Source organism: Perca fluviatilis, chromosome 4 (assembly GCF_010015445.1).
Source record: "Perca fluviatilis chromosome 4, GENO_Pfluv_1.0, whole genome shotgun sequence".
NCBI lineage: Eukaryota > Metazoa > Chordata > Actinopteri > Perciformes > Percidae > Perca > Perca fluviatilis.
The window spans coordinates 23,585,918-23,611,482 of record NC_053115.1 but is presented as its reverse complement, the minus strand read 5'-3'; the positions used below and the strand labels follow the sequence as shown (position 1 = coordinate 23,611,482).

The 25,565-nt window shown below is 40.2% G+C and overlaps 1 protein-coding gene across 5 annotated transcripts in view; it reads right to left on the bottom strand.

Moving 5' to 3' along the window:
• Nucleotides 1–25,565, bottom strand: part of tox2 (TOX high mobility group box family member 2) — a 94,012-nt gene that overhangs the window by 54,131 nt on the left and 14,316 nt on the right. For all 5 annotated transcript variants that reach the window (XM_039798564.1, XM_039798562.1, XM_039798563.1 and 2 more), the window contains exon 2: nt 8,216–8,308. In XM_039798564.1, the coding sequence (XP_039654498.1) occupies nt 8,216–8,257 (42 nt within the window). In that variant the 5' untranslated portion in view covers nt 8,258–8,308. The remainder of the gene's footprint in view (nt 1–8,215; nt 8,309–25,565) is intronic.

Here is a 25,565-nt window from a genome sequence, read left to right as displayed (position 1 = left end):
TTGCAGATTTGTGATGGGACAAAAACTCCAGTCTCTTGCATAAAAGTCAGATGTCCTACACCCTGAACCTTCAGCATTGCTACAGTACATCAACGACCCACTACTTCCAGCATAAGCACTGAACATTGGCACAGGACATACTGTACATCATGAGTTGCAGAATTGTCCAGTATGGATGTAATTCTTAGGGATACCAGGCTGGCCTGTCTGTCTGTTAAGTTCCCTGGATACCTAAAAAAGCACCAGATTTCAATCAAATTTGGTCAAAAGCTCAGCCATCAGTTAAGGATGAGATTCTTCGTTCTTAGGGCTGGATCCGAATACTCGAAAATTCATTCGATGGGTAGGTATTTGACTTTCAATTTTGGGATTTGAATATATTAACCCTAACCCTCTCGCTTCATCTCTTTTCATTCTCTTTCTCCTCGGCCTTCACGTGCTGCCTTCATGTGCCGTAGGAACCTATTCTGCTATTTTGATAATCAATTAGTGGTTTCAGTCCTTTTACTAGCAAAAATGTCAAATATTTGCTGCTTTCCAGCTTTTTAGATGTGAGGATTTTTCATCGGTCATTTGAAGACGTCACCTTGGTTTCCAGAAAAATATAATGGCCGTTTTTCATTATTTTCAATTCAATTCCATTTTATTGTCATTCACTCTATTGTAATTAAACTTAAGTATGCAGTGCACAGATCATATCTAGCACAGATAACTAAGGATGTTAAGTTTCTGTATGGGAGGGGCGGGGTCATTGGAACTGTTCTGCGCTGAAGCGATGCAAAGGCTCATGGGAAAAAAAATATATGTTCTGAATGGTTTCTGTCCTAGTTAAAGTGTTTTTTAATAATTTTCTGTTAATGTTTTGGGTGTGCATTTATGTTACCTGGGTTTTAGTGTTGTATGGTGGATTTAGTGTTCATGTTTATCTACATTTATTGTTGCACCATGAACGAGACCCGGGTGGGGACCAATGGGCTCTGAGTAGGGAGAAAATGAGTAGAGGCTTGAACACAGATTGGAAATCAGTGACTCTATCTTCTGAGTGAAACATTCCACGTAACATAATACGTTGGGAAATTACGACGGTTTATGTGTAATGTCTTAGTTTATGTATTTTTGGGACAAATGTATTAAATGCATTGTTCTGAGAGTGATAGTGACATACAAAAAATATTTATGTCTACTAAGGATTTTTAGTAATGACTACTAATGTAAACATGATTTGTCTACTGCATCCTGCTCTGTGTTAATACAACTTGACCTGGTAAGTTTCACCTTGTGTAAAAACTTGGAGGGTGAAAGGCAACAGGTTTCCACGCAAATTTCTAGTAAAGTCAACTAATTCGGGATAACAGTGTTGACACAATGTGCAGGCACATATGTAACAAAATGGAGGCTCACATTTAAACAAAATAATAGGCAAATTGGTCAAAATTAAAAAATAATAATTTGCTGCAGCCTTATTTTCAACTATAGATGGTGCTATATCAATAATGAACTTATATGGCCATAATTCTGTGGTTAAGCGATTCATTTGACATTTTGAAAAAATTACTCTTCCTGTACAAAGTCTTCCTATGCCAGGGCAGGATTTAGGTATTCTCCAAATACCATGGCTGCCATTTGTTAATCAGCAGGATTGTCTTTCACTGTGATACTTGATGCAGATTCAAATCTAGATGGAAATTTAAAAATGTCTAAACATTTTCAATTAAGAAAACATTGTGCAGCCTTGGCAGAGGTATATGCTCTCTGAATGCTCTCTAATTAATAATGACTTTTGGAGATTTTTTTTAATAAAAACCAGCTCACCCTTTTATGTTCTTACATCCAATGACATTTATGACCTTCTCCATTCAAATTACAATCATTTTCCCCTGTTTCATTGTGTAGCAGGAAAGCATAACTTCATCCGTTTGTTTTCCGAAGAAACCAATCTGGTTTGCACAAGTACAGTACAGTTATTTGAAAACACATAATATAGCACCAGCAGGAAGAAAAAAAAACGTCTTTCTGTATTTGGGACCTCACCATGTATTTAAATCTAAATGCAGCATCCAGTACCGTATGTTTCTATCAATAGAGCTCACAATAATTCACTGTTCCTTCATAAACTGCCATGCTGACTCCACATCCAGCCTCTGCCACTAGCATTCAAGCAGAATTTGTTATTACCAATCTAATTGCACATTCCACCCTGACAAGAGCTCATTAAACCTTAATTATACACATGTTGTTTTCTACAAACATCTCCATTTGGGTCTCTCTGCCTTGTAATTGTTCAGCAGGGACAACTAGTTGAGATTTCGGAGATTGAGATTGAATAAGAGAGGGAGAGAAAGAGAGAGGAAGAGAAAGAGGAGAGAGCGGGCAGAGAATGAAAAAATACCAGAGAGAGAAAGAGAGAGAGGAGTGTCTGGAAGTAGGTCATGCCTGTTCATAAACAAGGCATGGTTTCTAAAATAATATACCCATCCAGTGGAAGTAATGCCAAACAACTGAGCGAATGTGGAGCTCATGTAATATTTACGGAGCACTAATACATAGATGGCAGGTCTTTTTCTCAGCAACCAGCAACCCCCCTCCCCCACACACACCACCACCACCACCCCCCTTTCCAAAGCCAGAGGTTTCTTTTTTATCTGTTTTTTTTTTTTTTCTTGCCATTTGAATTTCAGAGAAAGCCAACTACATTGATATATTTGGCAGGGAGGGGGGATTGGGGGGGGTCTTAAGATGTTGAGTTTCCCTCACTTTCTTTCTCCCTTCTTTTCTGCCTCTCCTATATCGGTTCCTAGCCCTCTCTCTCTCTCTCTCTCTCTCTCTCTCTCTCTCTCTCTCTCTCTCTCTCTCTCTCTTTCTCTACTTCCATTTCCTCTCCCATTGTTCCTTTCGTATTGGCTTTGGCTGTGATGTTTTTTCACACATTTGTTACATTTTAGCAAGGGAAAGTGGGCCTTAATCCAGACTCTTTGAGGCATGGGCGATGATATTACTGTGGAGAATCGGCCTTTTAAAGACTTCTTTTAACTCCAGCTGGTGCTGTAAGGTCACCAAGCACTTGTTCGATGTCAGGCCCAGCGTGATGCTTCTGGGCTTGGGACTAACTGGCTGTGTCGACTCCAGGCTAGGCTTTCTGGGCTTTTGACAGCGACTGGCAATGTGACTGCAAGAGGGAAAAACTTCTTTAGCATGTTCTCCAAGTCCTGTGAGAAAATAACTCTCAGTTGATCATTATGTTTGATATGCAGGACACTTCCAGTATCATACCTTCTACCTGGATTGGCTGATTTTGCTCTTTTTTACATGATAGTAAACCGATTATCTTTTGGTTTTGGACTGTTGGTCGGACAAAACAGGGCATGTGATGTTGCCTTGGCAATTACGATGACTGTATGTCACTGTTTCTGACATTTTCCAAAAAAGAAAAACAATGAATTGATTAATTTTGAGACTAACCGTTATAGCCCTATATATGTGTGTGTGTGTGTGTTAATAAATGTGTTTGATGTAATGCATAAACATTAAAACATCATATACAGTATATCAATTTTAAAAACCATCCTTATTCAGCCATGTCACCTAACAACATTGATTGTTTGAGGTTTACAAAACAGACACTATAGCAAATGATACATGTTTTGTTGTGTTTTGTTTGTGCTTATGTATATGACACCTTAATTAAAATCAGATGCTTTTTTCAAAATGCGGTGGCATGAAATGAGATGTCTTTCACAGACCATCCGATGTCACCACCACTTAGCACCCAAAAAAGCATCAAGTGTGCTGAGCCTCTCAGTCATTGCTAGGGACCTTCTCAGCCTGTCACTGTTGACACTTGCTGTATGCATCATTGATACTCACCCAGCAGCAGAAAATACATGTACATAGCCTGCCATCAGATCACTCCTGCTTTGCAATATCACAATTATCTTGGCAATGTTTTTTTCACTCTTTTTTTACAGCAAGCATTTGTTTTGTGTCTCTGTTTTGTTTGTTCATTCAGTTGGTTCGTTAAAATATTCCATTCTTAGCACAATTACAGTGGAACATCACTCAGTTCTCACCAACATCAAACATGCTCACTGTACGGCGTGATGTGAGCCATGTCAAGATAAACAAACATGACATATTAAACAGGAAAATGAGTCACTCTTATTATCCCACCAAAATAAATCTGGAAAACACTAATTATAACAAACCTGTGCATGATCCTGACTAATTCACCCCTGCTCTCTGGCTGGCTGTGTATATGTATATACAGTACAGTGTTTGTGGTTTGTGTGTGTGTGTGTGTGTGTGTGTGTGTGTGTGTGTGTGTGTGTGTGTGTGTGTGTGTGTGTGTGTGTGTGTGTGTGTGTGCGTGCGTGCGTGCGTGCGTGTGTGTGTGTGTGTGCGTTTGTGTGTGTGTCTGTCACATTCTTCTCCTGCTGCTGCCTTAATAGGCAGTCTCTTAGATATTCACTACAGAATAGCGCTCATGCAATATTAATATCGCACCAAAATATGGAAGCCAGAGCCCCCACTCCATCTCTCACTCCCTACATAATTGACTATGCAAGGCTCCAAATCAGCTTGGAAAAAGTGGGAAAGACAGAGAGAGAGACAAAGCAGGAGAGAGAGAGCAAGAGAGAGTGAGAGACATGTAGAAACCAAGGGAAACAGACAGAGAGAGAAAGAGTCCTGAAACGATCCTGTCTTCTCTACGCTATCGCAGATTCTGAACCTTCACCCTATATGTATCCCTGTCAAGGCAGTGGAGCTACAACAACAACAACAATAACAACAGCTACAACCGTAACTCAAACAGTTTGACTCCCTGCAAAGAATACTCTGATGCTTATCCAACCTGAGCTGAAACAAACCTCCACTTCAGCAGCTTTGAGAGTGATTGCTAAACACTCATTATATTTCATTATTTCATTTCATTGTACAGATTCCTGTAGCTCTATTATAGATGACAAAACTTGAACACATTGCACCATGCATGCAGTAGGTTGGTAAACTGAGCGTACCTATTAAAGTTCACTGATCCGCCAGTGGGTCAGTTATTGCAAACTCATGATGTGCAGCCAATTGTTTCAAACCCACTGAGTGTTATCTTAAATTCTAGTGGATATCCTAAAGTTTACAAATATACCAAATTGTCAGGGTGATACTAGAGGAAATGTGTATAAAATGATGCACAAGACATATTTCCATATGCTGAAATTGCACAGCTATACTTGGCAGTGTGGAAAGAGATAGATAATTTTTTACAACTTCAAACAGCTAGCCTGGCTCTTCCAAAAATTCTGCCTATGACAACAATAATGGAAAATGACAATTAGCAGTTTTTAAGAGAGTTACTTTCCACTGTTCCGTCAATCACCACTCTGGTTTGGTTAAAATAAACCCTTAATTCACCCATTTACATGTGAAAATATGCTGGCTCTATAAACGCTAAAAGTATTGTTTATTTAAATGGAGTCTGGTGAGTTTGGTGATGGCGATTTCGGAGCGGTTTTTTGTTAAACAAAAAGGATCTTACTCTTTAACAAAAAGGTCTATCTCTGTAGGGATCGTTCCCATGATGTCATCAGACACTTAAAATAATAATCTGCAGAATGTCAGTGGCAAAACAAGCACTTTTAGTGGATGTAAATGGATGGTGCACAAATGTTATGAGTGGTTAGAATGCAGCCTGTATTGTACGCAATACTGAACTGATTTCCAAAAATGTTGGTCACATTAGTTAGACACAAACATGGGAAAACAGGGTCCAGGTTAAAAAAATACTGAAGTTACCTTTTAAAGAAGTAAAATTAAAATAAAGAGTCTCTATTTTAAGGCAGAGATTCTCTTCAAAGCCACAAATACCCCCCCCCCTTCATTCATGTACATGCAGGGATTGCAAGATCACTGCAGAGCAATGGGGGTCAGGCCCTCTGCACTGAGCATTTTTAAAAATGAACTGTAGGCATTTAGAGCCATAATAGATGTTGAAAGAAAGAAAAGGAGAAGGTTGCGGGGGCAGAGCCGGTGGTTGGGGGGAGGGGGCAGTGCACCTTGACAGGAAACATAGAGGTGAAGAGCAGGAGTTGGAGGTTAGTTTGACAGAGAGAAAAGGAGGGGTGGTGGTGGTGGTGAGGGGGGGGCTTGGTGCTGCGGAAGTGCCAAGCCCACTTTTAACTGAACTGAGGGTGGAGAGCGGTGGTGGGGTGAGGCAGGAGGGGGGAGACAGAGATAGAGATCAGGGGAAAATAAAAGGGGTGTGCAGGGGAAGGAAGATGGGAGGAAGGAGTGGATGGGTGAGAGGAGCTGTGGGGTGAGGAGGGGGGGGGGTGCAGAGACCTACTACACCTTGATACTTGCTCTCACCACAGCACCTGATAAGTGCAATGGAAAAACGTCTGGTTTCCTCCTGCATGTTAAGTGGTTTATATTCTCCTCCTCTCCATGCAGCCTGTAGCTACAGACTGCTACTGTATTGATGCTACACCCAGGTAATAACAGACTAAAGGAAATGACAGAAAACCAAAAAGTGGGGAGGGGGAATAGCACATATTGTCTCCTTGTGTATTGTGTTTTGTTTTTTGATTAATTCTAATCTGTGTCAGAGTTGCAATCTTTAAATTGGAGCCTGAAAAAAAACACAACTAGGTGATTTAGAAATGTTCCTTCCCTTACATGAATGTTTATTCATCACTTTTAACATGTCCTTCTTCATTTCAAAAACAATTTCTGCATAGAGATTTAGATGCAGAGTTTTATTTGCTCAACAGAGGATCAGATGAAAGTGGATATATATCTTTACTACCTCATGCATGCACTGACAAGGAACTCATTCCCATGATTTGTAAGTGGGTCTCTCCACAGAACAGCATTAACAATATTCACTTTAGATAACGTATGATTCCAGGCCCGAGGAAAGGATGGGTTTCTTAGAAATGCTTTGTTAGCACTCTCCCCCTTGATAAATGATTGAGGACATGTGGCCTGAGACATCAATACAATCTCTGTTGTAATTAAAAAAAGGTGCGCACCAACAATATTACACAGCTTTCACATTGTCTCTCTCTCTCTCTCGCTCTCTCTTCACTCCGTCTCTGTTTCCCTCTCTCTCCTTCGCTCACCCACACTTCCTCTCATTGAGCCCTGGAGCAGAGAAGAGATAATTCAAAAAGCACTTGCATGGAGTGAAACATGAAAAAGGGGGACATATGAAATTAAATTCTCTCTTTTTGCTCTATTGTTCTTTCATTGTATCTCTTTGTTACATAAATGCATAAAAGCAAGGCAAGCAAGATTCTAATTATGATTTTCACAACACTAGATTTCTTTTTTTTTATAAAAAAAATGAAAGATGTCACAAACAAAGCAGACTTACTGTTCGCACTTTGTCAAAGTCAAAGTACTGCAAGTGCTGCATCACTAAACGTCAATTAACTTGATCTTTTTCTTTTTCCATGCATCCTTGCAAACAATTATATGAAATCATGAAAAAAATCACCGAAATGTTTGAATCTCTATACTCAATCAACAATTGCCCTTCCTTTATTTTTTAACCTAAAATAGGTCAGGAGCAGAAGCATTGTATCCAGAAAGCCACTGCATGCCTTTGTTCTGTGTAAACACAAATACACTAGCAGGCGGTTGGTTTTGCCTATCAGCTGGAGCAAAACGCTTCTGTTGGAAGCTACCAGGCAGACACCACACAAACCACCAAGTCAGATGGGTGCTTAATTGGGAACCTTGCGGTGGCCAGTGATGGTTTGAAGACAGGGGACTGAGCAGGTCTGTCAGTGTGAGGAGCCCATGGGGTGAGTAGCAGTGGGATGAGGGGTTAAAGGATGTGGAAGAAGTCATGGTAGTTGAGGAAGATGCTAAGTTCAAAATGATGGGTTGTGTGGCTGGTTGAAACCAGATATTGGTGATTGTCTTTAACAGTTTTTTCTATGCAGAAGCTTTCGATCACAGGATCAAGAACTTCCAGCTACTGTGCATCCGAGGGGAGGACACTTTGACCCATGAAATACTGTCTGCACTGCTTGTGAACTATCACTCCTATCCTGTGACAACCTTGCTGTGCAAATGTGTGAAGGCCTCTTCGGTGGCTCTTAGTGTACGTATAGGGGTTAAATGTGGCATGTCAGTACATGTAGGTATGGATGAGACCTAGAGGTGAGGGAGCAGGGGTGAGGGGGGAGAGAGGGCTGAGAGAGATGGGTCTTACCCCAGTAGAGGGCAGTCTCTTGCTGTCAGGGTTTGGGCGCATGGGCAGGGAACTGTAGAGTCTCACACCTCGATCTGCAGCAGCGTATCTGCTCTGGAAGAGGAGAAAGAAAGAGAGACATTTTTTAAGTATATTTACTTTCTTTTAGCGAGAATTCAGCGTGAAACTTTGCATAAATTAAACACTTCAAACGCTATAGAATAAAAGCACAATCAAAAGATCCAGATTTAAATTAAAGTAGTTTCAAACTAATTCAGTTTCAAAGTTACTTTTTTAAGTTTTATTTATTTTTTGAATCCATAGTGCAGGGATCATACATACTGTAGTTCTTTTCGCGGTCCTCATTTTGTTTCATAAATTTCCGCCAAGTCGGAGAGCCTGCACATTGGCTGCCATGTTAAATCACATCACCTCATGGTGATGTACCACACATAATAACTGGATAAGGTTGGCTCAGTAGCGGCACTAATGGAACTAAGCTGTTGTGTTTGGTAGCCAGGATTCCTGTGCTCAGCTCCACTGTACTCTACTGACTCCATCTTTCTATATGTTACACGGATGATAATTAGAGTGTGGTGGGCTCCGCCGGCTCCTCCCTGTACTTGCCTATGTGGGTTTCAGCTGTGCAACACAACCTGAGGGAGTGATGGCAAAGCCCTCAGTAGCTGGGAAGCTAATGATTCGCAACAAGTGGTCCCTGCCAGGGGAAGACAGTGCAGCTCAGTGTGGTTCACACCGTATAGCCCAGCGGGGGTACATCCCAGGATTCACTTCAAATCTCACTTTCTCTATCTAACTCCTCGTCTTTATCTCTCTCCTCACCTTAAACTATACACATCTCACTGCACCTCTGTGATTCCTTGATAATCTGTCACTCTTAGATTCTCTCTTCTATAACATCTGGTCAACAGTTTGCATGGTGTTTCTGTCATCTAGACAGTGACGACCTATTTTGTGTGTGTGTTAATTGATAAAATGATCTACATCCTTTTCTGTCTGGTGTTGGAGTGTCTATTTTTGCTTCTGTACACTGCCTGCTGTTAAAATAAATGCTAAGCTGTTTCTCATAAATAAGAGGATAAGACATGAATTTATATTTGGTAATGACTATGGCTCCTGTCTGCTATGTAAAGTGCTTGTTGGTTTTGCCCCACGTATTACATACAGTCTGCTAATGAGGATGTGATGTAGGTTATTGAGTGAGAAAAACTAGCAATCTAGAACCAATATTATTATGTCTGTCTCGAACTTAAGCTTTTTACTTGCTTTACTATTTATCCATTCATTCTGTCACCTCATCCACACACTCTCACACGCACATGCACACACACACACACACACACACACATAAAACACCCAGACACACATGTAATCACACATATACAAACAGGCTACGTCCAAGGGCAGGGCTTCAGATTGCTATGCAGTGAGTCAGTATTTCACTATATTTAACAATTGAGTGTGAAAATATCCCTGAACCAAAACACGCAGGCAAACACACATCCAGTCAGTGCTCACATGAGCATAGCAGTCCTCAGCTTTTATAGTGGAACCTCCATAAACACACCTTATGTTTATAGGCCTAAAAGCATAATGATTACCACCACGCAGTGAAACCCACAAGCAATGTATGCAAAAGCTTATGTAACATATCATGCATGAAACGTGTTTGAGAAATCACAGGCTCAAAGAGCATGATTTATGCCCTATAAGCAACGTTCTATGCAGAACAGTATACAGTATGTACTAAAAGTATGCTGATCTAATAGCCTACAACAGACAGTATACAGTGGCAGGCTATCCCCTGAGGCAGAGTGAGAGTACTTGCTGTGTAAGGGTTTGATTTCCTGTGCTCATTATGAAAGGTGAAAACAGATGAGTAGACAGCAGTGGCCATCTCGTCGATATGGTTCGCATAATGATGACCCAGCGTTATTAAAGAGAACTCTCATTTACAACTTTCCTCGATGCTGCACCGTTCTGACAACCAAGAACATAAAACCCACAAAAAACAACCATTTGGACACAAAAAGTGCATTAACTTTTTATTGCAATATAGATATTTATTTGCTATTTCAATTATTTGCAGTGCTATTCTAGGTCATAATCAGCAACATGACCCGGTACGTTGTGCCTTGTACATCCTCCAATCAGAAAATTATTTTCCTCTCTACCTTTCCAGAGGAGCAACTGTACACTAACTGCATCCCTCAGTAGAGACTTTCTTTCGTGGCTTGTTAGGTAGCTTGCCAGCATCACAGCTAAATGAATGCCTCGCAGAATAGCTGCTTTAGCCAGCGAAGGAGCCACAGTAAGTGAATGTTTGATATTTCTCCAGTGTGCCAGGCTAATCTGGCCCTGTGGCATGCCATTACGGGGCTAATAACAGCTGTCTGCGGCCTGGAGGGGACACAAGCAGGCCTGGCTGCGCTAACTGGCCCTGACAGACTCATTAGGAGTGCTGGCACCCAGAACAGCAACAGCCAAACTCCTCACATTTCCTTGCTGGCTCACAACAGTTTGCAAGTGCAAGAAGCATTGTTCTCTACCCTTGTTCTCTGACACCTTTCTTTGGTTTTCTAGTCCTCACTTCAGACGCTCTCACCCTTGTCACCCCTCTTTCACTTTCTGGCTGGCTTTAGGTTTCTGTGATATTTCTACCAAACCCAGATGCTGCCAGCCGTTTACCATCTCTGCTCAACACCATGTTGAGTCCAACCACTTATTGTTTTTTATTTTATTTTTTTATCCCGCACACCCACACTCTCATTCTGACCAAAATAGAGCTGAAGTCAGAGTTCTCTTGTTTGTTCACGCTACTGTAATCCTCGCAGAGAAAAGTAAAGGTAAAATAAATACATAAACAACTGTGTAACTCACTCCCAGTTTCTAACTGACTTTGGTGTACAGCCACAGGAAGATGCTGCACCACACCAGGAAGAGGCTGGCATCCTCTGAACTTTGTATCAGTTACTGTAGCTTGGCCTGGCTGGGGACAAAAGGGACTTCCCCAGGCAGACAGCAAAAGCAAACATTGTCCTGTCGCTTGGCAGAGTGGAGCCAATCAGTACAAGCTAAGCAGGCAGACAATAAACACAGAGAGCCAATGACGGTCGTCTGGATGTGGAACCATTAACAATAGAGGGGGTGCTTTTTCGCACAGCTCTTGCCTTGTGTCAGACTTTTATGCTTGTGTACAGATTAACATGACAGTTTCTGACAAATCTTGTTGAAAGCGTATATTCGCTGAGATAAGCTAAAGTGCAACGTTGAATATTTCTAACAACAATGAGCTGTCTGCCACCACATTATATAATATATAAGCCAACTGATACTGATCAGCGGCCAAGATCGAGTTATCACAAATATAATGGTATCAACATGCAAATTGTTGGATAAGAAAAAATTAACTGCAGCAATAAATGCTTAATTGGTGGCTTTTTTGTACATATTTGATTTATAGTATGTTTTTGATTACTGTAATATGTTTGTATTTATAGTAATATATATATATATATTACATAAACATGTTACTGTCATCTCTGATAAAGTTCTAAAATAATGTGACTGTAAAATATCTTAACCCAGACATATCATTATGTTTATGTTGTAAAAGCAAAAGCAGTAAGGAAAAGCAAAAAAAAATATCAGATTTTTATTATTCTCAATATCCAAAATAATCTTCTGGGCTCTATTATCTAATAAATAGTCCAAAAAAATCAGCAGCCTAAAGCACATTAGACACTGCGATACATCTACTCATTAGATATCAGCACTGCCTTTTTATAGGCGGGGGTTGTGGGGCACTGCAAAGCCAAAGGCACAGCTGTGGGGCTATAGTTACCTGTAACGTTAGCATGTTATATTATTTACGCAGATCTAGACTTAATGGAACACATGTGTGTCTGCAGCCGACATTCTTCCCAGATTAGCTAAAAGGCCTGCACACATCAGACTCCACCGACGAGAGGAATGCAAGGGCCTAGACCGGCTTATGAGGAAACCCTATCACTCATCTATAATATACAGTGATGTATGCACACACACAATCATACATGTATATACATGTATGCATACAGTATGGAGACAGTGCTCCATACTCCGTACACACTGTACGTACAGTATGCACTCAACAATGCATACACACTGACATCAAAAGTTCAATGACACAAAACATTACTCTCATTCCAAATTCAGTCTCTACATTGTTCAATTCTGCTCCCGTCAGTGCTGTTCTTCCTGATATTCTTCAACTGGTAACATACATTATCCTATCAATTCTGTTGCATAAACATTTTACATAATACCAGTCCGATTTCTAGCTGCGGTGGTCTAACAGTCAATAACAGAGTATGAATCACTTTTTCAGTGTCTTTTAAAGGTCTGAGACAAAACCAACTGCAGTGTGCAACATTGGTTTGCATATTGTGATGAATCATTTTCCTTTATAAATTTTGTACTGAATGTGATATTGTTTAATTTGCTGGAAGATGATTCAGGCATAATTTCTGCCATGCTTTACATCTGATACTTTAACATGCTATATATGTTTAGCTTTATGTTCAAACATAAGCTGAATTTCCAGCTCAGTTTGGAAGGGTGTACAGTATGTACTACAATCATACTAGAATGTTATTATGACAAATTAATTTGATTTATTGGAATTTTAAGTTCATGAAACCAACTTTACTTTGCAGGGACTTGAGTTTGATGTTAATATACTTACAGTACCCCATGTGTGAGTTCTAGCATTTAGACCTTGAAGAAAGTTGTTTAATTTTAAAGAGAAGGGCAGACTTGAGCTATAAAATATAAACAGAGAGGTAACTTGCATTAATGTAATATATACCTCAATGTTCAAACAGAAATGTGTTTATCCTCTTTTGTTAGGCCAGTACTTGTGAATCAATACATAGCATTGATTACTAAAGGCTGGAAGCTACTTGCACAAACATATTGATGCATATTGTACATACCCATGTATATGTTTACAGTGATTTGTTTGTTTAGATATTTGTGTTTATTTTCACATAGATTATGAATCAACAGGTATGTCACATTCCATTGGGCTGTGTTTGTACTGTATGTATTATTTATTTCCAAACACCTGTAGTGAGAAAGGCAGACAGATGAGTTGTGTGTTGTGTGTGTGTGTGTGTGTGCGCGCGCGTGTGCGTGCATGCCTGTGTGTGTGTGTGTGTGCATGCCTGTGTGTGTGTGTGTGTGCATGGGTGCGTGCGTGCGTATGAAAGAGATGTCAACTAAGGCCTAAGCAGCTCAACCATAACCAGGACATGAACCCAGGGGCTACCTGCCTCGGGCCACTACTGACACTCAAACTACTGATCACACCATTGGGAATATTCAGCCAGGGCTATTTATAGCTTACCGCAGCTTTTACAGACTCTCCATCCACTACTGATGTAAACTCATGTAAGTTTGTTTGTACGTATATGCTTACGCTTGTGCTTCTAAGGTGGGAACAACTGATTATTATAAAATCGTTACAGAGCTTTGCCTTTGCCACCCCTGACTGTGCTGCTGTCTTCTGTTTATATTTCTTTAATGGTTGTCACAAGTCAACGCAGACCATAATTTTCACGCAAGTGTATTTATTCTCAGTCTTCTGGCATTTCAAGAGACTAGCACTATGTGTTAAAATGCAAATACATGTTATTGTTGTTTGACACTGAAAATGTACAGTAGAAAGAGAGGGTGAGGTCCCATTTTTCTTTGGTTGTGGCAATTTCTAACCAAACTCATTCCACAATGTTTTCTTGCCCTTAACCAGAGGTGCTGTATTTCTCGAAACTTGACTGTTACCGAACATTTACATCTAACTAAAATGAAAGGAGCCTCTGTCTGTTCGTATGTCGATTTCTCGACAACCGTTCATCCGATCGACTTCACCCTTCACGGATTTTCTGCTGAAGACTCAAGGGAGTGCAGTGTCAAGTGTGTGCTCTTGAGATCTACGGGACATTTTTGTTACTAGTTTGTAGCATGTAGCATGCTGGTTAAGCTCGCTCTTTGTCACTCGCTACAGTGCATTTAAGAACAGATGAAGACAGACAGACCGGAGATGTTACACTGTGGCAAAATCAAACAGGCATAAGCAATGTGACTTTCATAATGAACATTTTTGTTCCCAGAAGTAGCCTGGTCCCAAATTGCTAGCTGTTAGCAAACAGCGCTTATATACTAGCATTGCTAGGAGATGCACCTATTTCATGGCAGGTGTAATGCTCAGGACACAAGGAAGCGCAGTGTTGGGTGTGAAGTTGTTTGGATGAGCGGTTCTCAAAAAAGCTGCAAGCAGCAATACCGGAGGCCAAGCAATCAGCCCGTTTAGAAAAGTGCCCATTTTGAATGGGCACTGCACTCGTGTGATAAACAGCTGAAAATCTGTTTGCTATTTTTAAGAAACACAATTAATGGTGGCTGTGGAGGCTACGCATCTGCAACACAGTTTAGGTTTCCAACTTTGTGCTCATTTCTCAAACTTCTATGACACTGCGCTGTTCTCCCTTCTCTTCCACAAACTCTCTCTCATTCTTTCTAACTTGACTTTTTGTGTCTATACCTGCAGCTACAGAGGGCTGTCACAGAAAGTAGATTCTGTATCTACTTGAACAACAAAGTACAGCTTGGCTGCATGTTTTCAGGCCGGTAGATAAGAAATTCAACAGCACCATCTAAAATTGTGCCAAAACTCAGATACTAAGTACAGTCAACTGAGTGGATTATTGAGTAGATTAAACGCTGCATTTTTGAAGCCTCCACACAGGGAAACAGAATAAAAGTTATAGATGTAATTAAAGATTTTTGCTCCAGTCAATCCTGGTCAAGTACAGTTTGTCGTAGGATATATCAAAGTGCAAAATGAAACACTAAATTAGTGTTGTTCAAATGAAAAAGTAATCAAGCATCATCTCCACTAAAGCTGAATGTCAGAGAAGCAATACGTTGATGAAGTATGTCTCTTATTTACATCAAAGGCAGTTTTAAACACGAGACCTCTATAGCACTACACCTCTTACCAAGGATAACACGTATATGAATAACTAGCCTGCTGAAATGGGTTTGCTCTCTTTTCTGTCACTTTCTGCCCTCTTGCATTTGACACAAAAGCGGGAGAGATGGAGCACATTAATAAACTGAAGTCGGTGCCCTTGCTCTCTCTGATACAGAAGGGAGAAAAGAAACTTTTCGTTTTCATATCTTTTGTTTTTTTCAGAACCCCTCATCTTTTAACGTAGTTTCCTGAAGGCAAAACAAGACAGGGTTACAACAATACGACTTACAACCAACAGCTGACAAGCAGAGCCAGAGCCTGGGATGTGCGCTGCCCACAACTAGTGTATTACAGACAGAAAACAGATGGTTGGGAGAAGATTTAGCTAATACAAAAAGAGGGGATTTTCTCTTTTCTTTTTTTTTTTTACCAAGAAGACGTACATGCAAAGGCTAGATTAGTTTAATACAGGCAGAAGCAGAGGAGAATAATTCCTTAACAAACTGGGATTGCTGAGGAGAGCAGAGACTCCTGAATGTCAGTTTGCATTTGTCATCTAATTTCATGAGAAATTCTGTGACTGTGATATAAATGTACTCGTGTTTCCTTTAACAGAACTTAGCAAATATACCATCTGTACTGCATTATAAGGATTTTTAGCAACACAGTATTGCTGATAGTAAGACAGGAAAACAGATAATTTTAAATGTTTTTAAGTTTAGATGCATTTATTTGAACCAAAGGTGTTGCTTTTCCAAGATGTGAGCTGCAGAGCAAGTCACTGCCATGTTAGATAACCTTGTACAGTAAGTCAGCTTTAGCAACATGTTTAGAAGTTCAATCACACATCGGAGGAAGAGCGAGAGAGAGAGAGTGTGGGAATGAGAGAGGCAGTGAGGATGGGTGAAGATAAGGCAGCAAAGACAGAGAGAGAGAGAGAGAGAGCATTAGAGTAGGCAGGAAGAGAGAGAGAGAGAGAGAGAGAGAGAGAGAGAGAGATGGAGATAGAGAGATGGAGGGACAGAGTTAGTTGAGAGTTGATATGCTGACTACAGGCAGTTGATTTGGTTTCAGAGAGCATTGTTACGGTGCTTTGAATTAATGCCTCCCAAAGAGTCCAATTGTGATTCTTGGGCTGTGCTGACAGAATATTTGACAGCCTAGGGTGAGCTGCTGATCTCAGCTGAATCCTCTGTTCTGTGAGTAAGTGTGTGTGTGTGTGTGTGTGTGTGTGTGTGTGTGTGTGTGTGTGTGTGTGTGTGTGTGTGTGTGTGTGTGTGTGTGTGTGTGTGTGTGTGTGTGTGTGTGTGTGTGTGTGTATGGGTGTGCAATGTATGGTTGATACCCAACACATTCATACACCTACACATGTTCAGATATGTGTGGATGTGCAAAACCGCCCACACGGACGTGTTCAGACTCCCACATACACACACATGGACACACAAAGACAGAGTGGACAGTATGTGATAAAGACACTATACATAACTCAAATCCTAAATGACGCTAACACACACAGTGACACAAAAAAAAAACTCATATGCAGCTAAATTGAGCACATTCACTTAATCAAGATGAAACAGATTGACCATGTTTTGTTTTTTTCTTCCTGCAAGAAGCATGTCGTCCCTTCTGGGCTGCTGGAAGAATTAAAAAAAAACACAGACAAGCCCAATGCCAGTGATGGGAAACAATAAAGATGCTAAATCAAAATCAATGTGTTGCATAGTACTGATCCAGTTTGACAGCAGCACACATGAAAAAAAATGCACTACACAAACCTGCAGTTACTGCAAATATATTAATTGTATTCATCATGTTAAGTCTCATGATCCTAAAGCTACTTTTATCTCTTACGCTACAAATGTGCTGTAAGCAGATGGATTGTGGGCAATCCAGACTGAAAATCTAAAATATTGTGTGTTTAAAATGTCATTACCAATATAGATCTAACTGAATATTCAATATTGATTTATATAATTGAATAGGTTTTGTTAAACACTTTAATGTATACAAATGCAAATCAGTGGTAATTACAGAATTAATTGGCAAAGCCTTTCACACACAGAGAGACATATACAAATCTACTGCATATGATGCCCAACCAGTGCACTAAGCCTACATTAACACATGAATATAGTCTACCTAGTGTTGTTCATTTATGTATTCTCATTCTGCAGGGTTTAATGATGCATTTGAGTGCAAATAGATTACAAATGTGTAGTTGTGTAGTCAATAGTACATGGCCTATGTTTTTGACATCCCTTTATGGTCAAATGTACTGCTTTTCTCTGTTTCTCTGTAATTGTAAATTCAATATATTTGGGTTACATAGGAAATTATGGTGGCCTTTTTTCACTATTTTCTGACATTTTATAGACAAAACAACGAATCCATTGATCAAGAAAATAAACAAGGCCTTAATTGATAATAATAAATATTATTTGAAAATAATAAATAATTGTTAGTCGCATCCCTGCTTCAAATGTTGTGTAGTTGTAATGGTCAACTGACAACTTGCTAGAGACTTGACTGATATTAGCCCTCGAGCACTTATGACTTTACTTGAAACTTAACTTTGACTAACTGCACAAAAAGGAAGGGGAAAAAATAGCTCTGACCACCAAGAGGAAATTTCTATAATATATCAAGCAATGCAAAATGATTCAGAGTTAGATTCAAAGTATGAAACCCCCTCGTAATAACCTGCGTGTACTTGCCACAAGTTATGAGACAAGTGTAATAAGTACATAAGTAGCAGATGAGTCAAAGGTATATATTTAGAGTTTACACTAGTAACCTTCCTTTTCCCCATGTGAAACTCTCATTCTGCTGATTTGAGAACTTTGCTCACCACAGTATCATGACAAGTTTAGTATGAATGTAATAACACAGTTTTTGTGTGCTTTTCAGAGGTTTCTACAGCAAAAACATCCTAAATCGTGAGCATGAAAATTCTGGTCTATTGATCTTTTTTAGGAAAGCTCAGAAGCCACTTCTTCATTAAAATTAACTGAATATGGAAGAAACAAAGAAAAACAATGGGAAGAGCAGGAGGCAGGAGACTCGCAGCCAACTGAAGAATATAATTGGGATGCAGGTGTTGATTTCATGGATAAATACTTCTCCTCTTCCAGCCCCCTTTCTCTCTCTCTCTCTCTCTCTCTCTCTCTCTCTCTCTCTCTCCAGCCTTTCTCTTCTCCCTCTCTTTACCTCTGCTATCCATTTCCAGCACCTCTGCCTTCCTCTCTCTCTCTGCCTTTACATCTTTCTCTCCATCTTGAGTGCTGTGCCTCACCCTAATTAGAAATTCCCCCTCCGACCAACTGAAATTGAATTGCCCATCATTTGCATAATGATAGCTCACCGGGCTGACGGACGATTTACCATGAGATGAAATGTAGCAATCACTTAAGAGAGTGACCATGAGGCAGTGTGGGTAACCGGGGAGGGGGTGCATGGGGAAGAGAAGGCGAGAGAGGAAAAAAGCAGTGTAGAATGTGAGGATGAAATGGGATCACAAAGATAGATAGATAGAGAGAGAAAGAGAGAAATCCGACAGGTATTTAGGTTATTGCCTCATACAGCAATATAGCTGGAGGGAAGGCTGTGTCCTCAATATGACAGCAACTGGACACAACAAGGACACAAAAGGACGCTTATGTAACACTGTTCCCCTTGTCAATGGAAGCACTTCTGTCTTTCAACTCCAATTATCATAGAGTATGTTTCATACAGAGCTACTGTTCCATCAGAGCACTGAAGAAATCCTGTATTCCCCAAATCCTTATACGCTGATCTTTACCCTCACACTTTTGTGTTATTCCCAATCTCCAGCTGCCTTCTCCCTAGGGTCATTCAACATTTTTTAAGTTGCAGACTATTCATTTCAATAAAAAATAAGTTGCACAACTGGGACAGAAATGAGACTGCCAGTGTCCAGTGATTACTCTTTTATTTCACAGTATTTTATATTTAATGGAATCAACTCAATGAGCGACCAAAGGTCTGTCACCTCTAGTCAGTCAAGAAAGATTTACCATTTAGAATGAACAGCTCATACAATTTATGTGCGTTTTATTTTTCCTACTGATAGCAAACAATCCTCTTTAGAAAGTAAATAAGGAAAAGTTGATCATTAGGATCCAGGGGTATGTTTTTGTACTCTTAGGACAGGAATTAAATACTTCAAAACAATTAATACAAGTCAGTGACCTCTATTGTTGGTTTAAATGTTAAGCTGTATTTTTAGTCTCTCGAGTAGATGTTTGGCAAGTTCTGACTTTGTTCCCTGCACAACATCAACATCGGGAACTCCTGAACCACCCACAGTTTAAAAAAATGGTCAGCCTGTCAACTGTGTAGTTGTCAGTGAACGCCCTATCAGCTTCACAACTGTCACACCATGTACAAATTACTGTAATCAACGATATGATAATCATCTCCTTGTCTCGCTTCTTCTGGGGTATCGATCTCGCGTTCCACTAGGCCTGAAAATTTGATTTGTAAAAAATCCTGATAAATCTTGTCTCGGTGAGGTCACGTAACTGCAGGCAAATCAAATAATGCAGCATGATGAGTGTGCAAAATGACAGTCTAAAAGCTGTTTAAAATCTTAACACTGAGACAAACTTGCCACTAAGGGGCCTTTTTTATCAAAATTAGTTATTCATGGGACAGAGTGGGCTGAGGCAATTGGTGTAGAGGTCATATTTGTTTCTACAGTAATAGTCATAGTGATATGTTGAGCTATTGGGATGGAAGCTCTGCCCAGAGTCTGATAAGGCCACTGTTTATTGTCTAACTTCCACTCTTTAACCTGAGGAACCTCAGACTCTCACACACGGTACTTTCCACTCCTTAGCCATTACCTCAATGTGTGTGTGTGTGTGTGTGTGTGTGTGTGTGTGTGTGTGTGTGTGTGTGTGTGTGTGTGTGTGTGTGTGTGTGTGTGTGTGTGTGTGTGTGTGTGTGTGTGTAAAATTTTTGGTTTCCATCACAAGTTTTGACCTAATTAAAAAGTCCTGTCGATGCTCAATAAGTGACAGATCATCAGAAAGCACACAGAAGTGCACACACTAAGACACACAGCAGTCGAGTAAACCACCTCTGGCACTTTTGGGCTTTGTTCATAATATTTTCATTGTAGCTTTGCTTTACTTTCCAGCAATTCCATTCACTGTGTGTGTCAGTTTTTGCTACTTCAAGATAACATCAAATAAGAGCGTCAAATAGGAGCACTTAATAGAAGAACTGCACTTTATTCTTAAATCTAGATGTAATTGCGTTTTTCTTCTTTTTTGCCTGTGCTGAATCTGTTATGGTATTCTTTTAACATCTACACATACACAAACACACACACCACACACACATACACTTCACTCAGTGCTCAAATCATTTATTCAATTCTTCAATCTCCTCTTTCTCTGTCCATCTCTACATAAGTGATCAGTGATCACATGTCGCATGTTAAAGTCGGCAGGCCCAGACAGGAGGGAGTTAAGTCCCTTATCTCTCCTCCCCAGAAGAAATTCCTACTAGAGGCCTCGCTCTGCTGGTTTCCTGCCTTCTTGCCCAATGCCCTATTTTTACTCATCGGCTCTAGAATACCAGGGGCAGCTTTTTCCTTGTCACTAACATATTTCCTGCCATTCTCACTCTGACATTCTCCCCACTGCACGGTTTGCTCAAATCGTTCCCCCTCTTTATGGGTCATAACCTTTCAGTCGGGGCCGTTCATATTCAAATGTACCGGCTGATGCTGTAGCCGCTGTGAACACACCCGTCATTTTGGTTGGCCTTTTTTGGTGTTCACAGGTTTTTACCATCAGCGTTCACCAGGTGTTAATTTTGAGATCGTTCTGAGAGCTGCCAGAAACAATCAGGTCCACTCTCCGCTTTGCTGTCAGGTTACCTGACTGTGTATGATGGCTCATCTACATAACCAATAAGCGGTTTAGTGTTTCAGGCTCCAAATTAAAAGAATAGATAGGGCTCTTAATTTTTGGAAGTTTATCTTCAACAATTTAAAAACATGTCAAAATTGGATTTAAAAAGATAGTACAATACCACATTATCTGCTGTTCATTTGCACTTTCTCCACATTTTTCTGTTTATATTAGAGCAAGCATTTTCTGACAAGTCAACATTGCGAGGAGACCTTATTTATTGTAAGCTGTGGTGATAATAGTCTTCTTGTAGCCGAGTACCTAAATTTGAGGCACACAGAGACACCAAATCTAGGGGGAAATTTGTTCAAACTGATCTGCTCCTTAAAAAAAAAGAATCTGTCACAACTGAAAAAGTCCTCACTTTTTGTGTGAGGAAATATAAACCTTTATGATACTGCAGGTATAGTACATATTTTGACATTTTACCCCAGAGAATAAGGCCATTATTGAACATATCAGTGGAAACAGTGTCTAACCTTGAGTGCCTGAGTGGGCATTTCCAAGCTAGGCTACTGTAGCTAGCACTGATTCCCACTAGGAATGTCTTAACTTGTGAAGCATCAGCATCTTCTGCACACTCTGTATTGGATTCATCCTGCACTACACAAGCAAGTGGGGTCAACCTAGCGTTAACTGTCTTTCATGGGTCCATGTGTTAATGACAATGACCATACTGTCACAGCAAAGGGAAGTCTTGTAACCTCTGCGCTCTGATTAACTCTCTTGTTAGCGATCAAGACATGGGAAATCTTTCCTCCTTAGGCAGAATTTGGCAATCTTATACTTTGTCACCTCACTTCCTCGTTTGCTCTCGCGACAATTACAACAGCCACGAGAGGTTGCCACCTAACAAGAAATGTAATTGTTGGCCATTATGAGTTTAATAATCGACCCATATGGTTGTTTTTGAGGTGAGAATGGGCTGATATTTTGCACCAACAAAATAACCAATGCCAACAGTAGAGTCGGACCCAAACATTCACACCCTCTGGAGAACACCAATTTAGAGGGTGTTATCATTACAGAACAATACAAAACTTAAATTTCTTCTTTTTGGTAATAACAATTTTGAATCAGATGATGCCCACCAAACAGACTACTGGTTTAAATATTACAAGGCTTGGTCTTTTTATTATTATAAGAACCAACTCTTAAAAAAACCTTAACCTTTCGTTGCTAATGTTGTATTTTGACAGCTGGGACGATCCCTTCAAAGTCACAAATCAAGATCTAGAATGTCTGGTTCTCAACCTTACTGAAGCATTTTGTAACCAGTGACAAGTTGAACTTGAACGTACTACTTCACTCACAAGGCTCGGGAGTCCGTGGTACAGAATGTGCAGTTAGAGAATTCTAAGTAAGAGGCCTAAGGAGGCCTGAGGAGGAGAATGAATGGCAGTTTAATGCAAGCCTGGGGAGACATGATATCAGTGACTGGATCTGTCACTGCAGCTTTCATCCTATCATACACCAACATGGTTTAAATGAAGGTGGGTCGATGCTGGTTGAAAACACTAATGGCACATAAAGGGAGCATACTTTGCTACTGTGTTTCTTTCTCACCAAGGTCTGATCACTCCTAGTATATTACTGGAATGCAGCTCTCAGTATATTCAACCAGCTACAGCTGAAAAAAGCTCCATTGTCTACGTTTTCATGGTTACTTTTTTTTACAAAACGGTGGCATTGACATTCCAAATAAAGATAGTTTTTCTTCTCATTCATATTTGCAGTAATATTGTAAATGTGCTAAAATTCATTCTGAGTGGGATATTGTGAACCCAAGACAGTAGACACCTGTGCTTGAATCGCACTGTCTATTGTATCGCTTTTTTTGTCCCTTTACTGGGTACATTTATGAATATCAATATTATTTCCCAGTAGGAGGTAAATGGTATTGAATGGTTGCCAGGCTGCTGGAGGGGAGACTGCTCAGCTGACTAAAAGAGCCATTCTCCATTTTATCTCTCAATCAGTGTGTGTGTGTGTGTGTGTGTGTGTGTGTGTGCCTAAATACCATTCTACTGGTGTGTGTATGTGCAAATGTGTGTTTCATTTTGACGAGGAGCAGAACGAGCTGGAGCTTGCTGCACCAATAGGCCATGTAAGAAAAAATGCACGTGATGCAGGCAAATACAGCCGGTCTTCAGCAGGATGGAAAGACTGTAATCAAACCATAAATCAAAAATCACTGAACTGCCATCCACCCAACCCCTCTCCCCCTCCCTCTCACTTCTTTTATTGTTCCTACCCTCTTACTCCTCTCTGCAGAGCTCCCTAGCATGTTGTGTTACACACAGCCATGCATAAACTGCTCTGAAAGAGGTGAATAGCAGATCAATGAAAAATGCATTTTCCCCATATCAGAGGTTTCGTCATGAGATGCCAGAAATCATACAGTGAAAAAAAAAGATCTAATTATTTTTCAGAACAGTGAGCTTTTTCTATAAGCTCTTATGTTTTGGCCTGTGATGTGTATCAAACCCATGTCTATACCTCACACAAACTGCAGTCACATGTGTGCATGTGTATTTGTTTTTCTGACTACTCACCAACACACGCAGTCCACAGTTGTCTGGCCATGACATTTCATAGTGAGCCACCTGGTGTTCTGTAATATCAGGAGAACAGTGGGGTCATTGTGAAGGAGCTGTGTGATATCTAGGAAAGTGACCCATTTAGAGCCCAGCCACAGAGCTGACAAGCCTCTGTTATGTCTGGGACATCTGGGAGGCCGGAGACACTCACTCTCCGCTGTACTCCTCATATAAGTCAATCCTTACCAGAGAGGAAAAGACATCTGACATGGTCACGGATATTTCACACACTCACCTATAGGGGCTATTTAGGAGGTAGGGCTGTAAAGTGGTGCTGATACTGGCGAGGATCTGTTACAGTACACTGGAAAATCTGGAAGGGATCCAAACAATATCTGAAGCTGTTCTGGTAATCTTGCAGATATTTTAGAGGGTTGGAATAAAGTTGCAGCACAGTGCTATCTGCTGCTCAGCAGAAGTGCCCCGAAAAGATCAAGTGATCAAGAGAAAAAGTTCTATCTCATTATTCAAATGAGAATGACTTTTTCAGTAACTGGTTCAAACCACTGATGTTCAAAAGAGGCCGCATATTCTGCAAAATAACGGTAGCAGGTAACTGACAGCATGAACGAGAAAAAAAAAACAGGGAATTCAAAGAAAAGAAATGTTAACATTCATGTATCATACACAACGCTGTCCAAAACGACTAAGATTTGTCCAATAAAGCTGCAGTGTTGCGTATTATATAAACGAATACATGAATGCATAATGAGAGGCCAAAATGAGCCAAGGCAAGCACGCTGAAAAAATCCCCCAGGGGAAAGGAAATTATTCAGAATAGACGAGGACACAATTCATAATAATATTGGGAACAGAAAGTTTTTTCTCTCTTTATTTAAAATACATACTTTAAATGTAAATCCAGAACTAACCTACATGTATTGAGTGGCTTACTTTAACAAGATAGGGATTTTAAAGGATCTGTATTTTTACACTGATTTCAAAGCCACACTTTCAGATTATGGCCTGAGGTAAGATTGCTGAGATGGCGTATAAACAAAAATACAAGCTAAACTAATACATGTACGGTTCAAATGTAAGCATTTGTGCACTCTACAGCTAGTACAATGTAACAGCAAACCCTCTGATTATTCCATCTAAAAGAATCCCACTGTCATTTCACATTCCCAAACAATAATTCTGTATCATGAGGGTATTCGGTTTTTGTTTTTTTTGTGTGGAGAAGCAATTTGCTGCAAAGATTGAATCATCGGCCCTTGTTTCATTTTCCATGTAATTAAATCAGCTTCTGAAAAAAAAACGATGTAAAAAAAAAAAACGATGTAAGCTGGCGTACAATTTAGGGAAAATTAGCATTTTTAATCACAGTACATTACTTTAATAACTCAATAAATCTGTGGCAGCTGGAGCATCTGAGAATGTTGTCACAGCCACTTAGTTCTGCATTTGCAACTAATACAGGCTGATGAGAATCATCCCGAGAGAGAGAGAATAAAAAGAGAGTGAAAAAGGGAAAAAACAGAAATCCCACAGAGTGAGACAGAAAGGATGAGAATCCAGGGAGATAGAAATAACAGCATGACAGGTGAGAAACAAGGGTGAACAGAACCAGGAAGAAAGAAATATCACCGCAGACTTTGGCACAGAGAGGGGCTCAGCACTTGTCTCACCTCCTTCAGTTATTAACTGTTAATCCCCAATTAGCTCATCCATCACTTCGGTGTCGTACGTGAAACCTGCTTACCCCTCATGCTGCTCTGTTGCTTAGGTTTGTTTGTGGGGCTTAGCAATAGTAGTTGCCAAATACACTAAAGAAGCCTGAATGA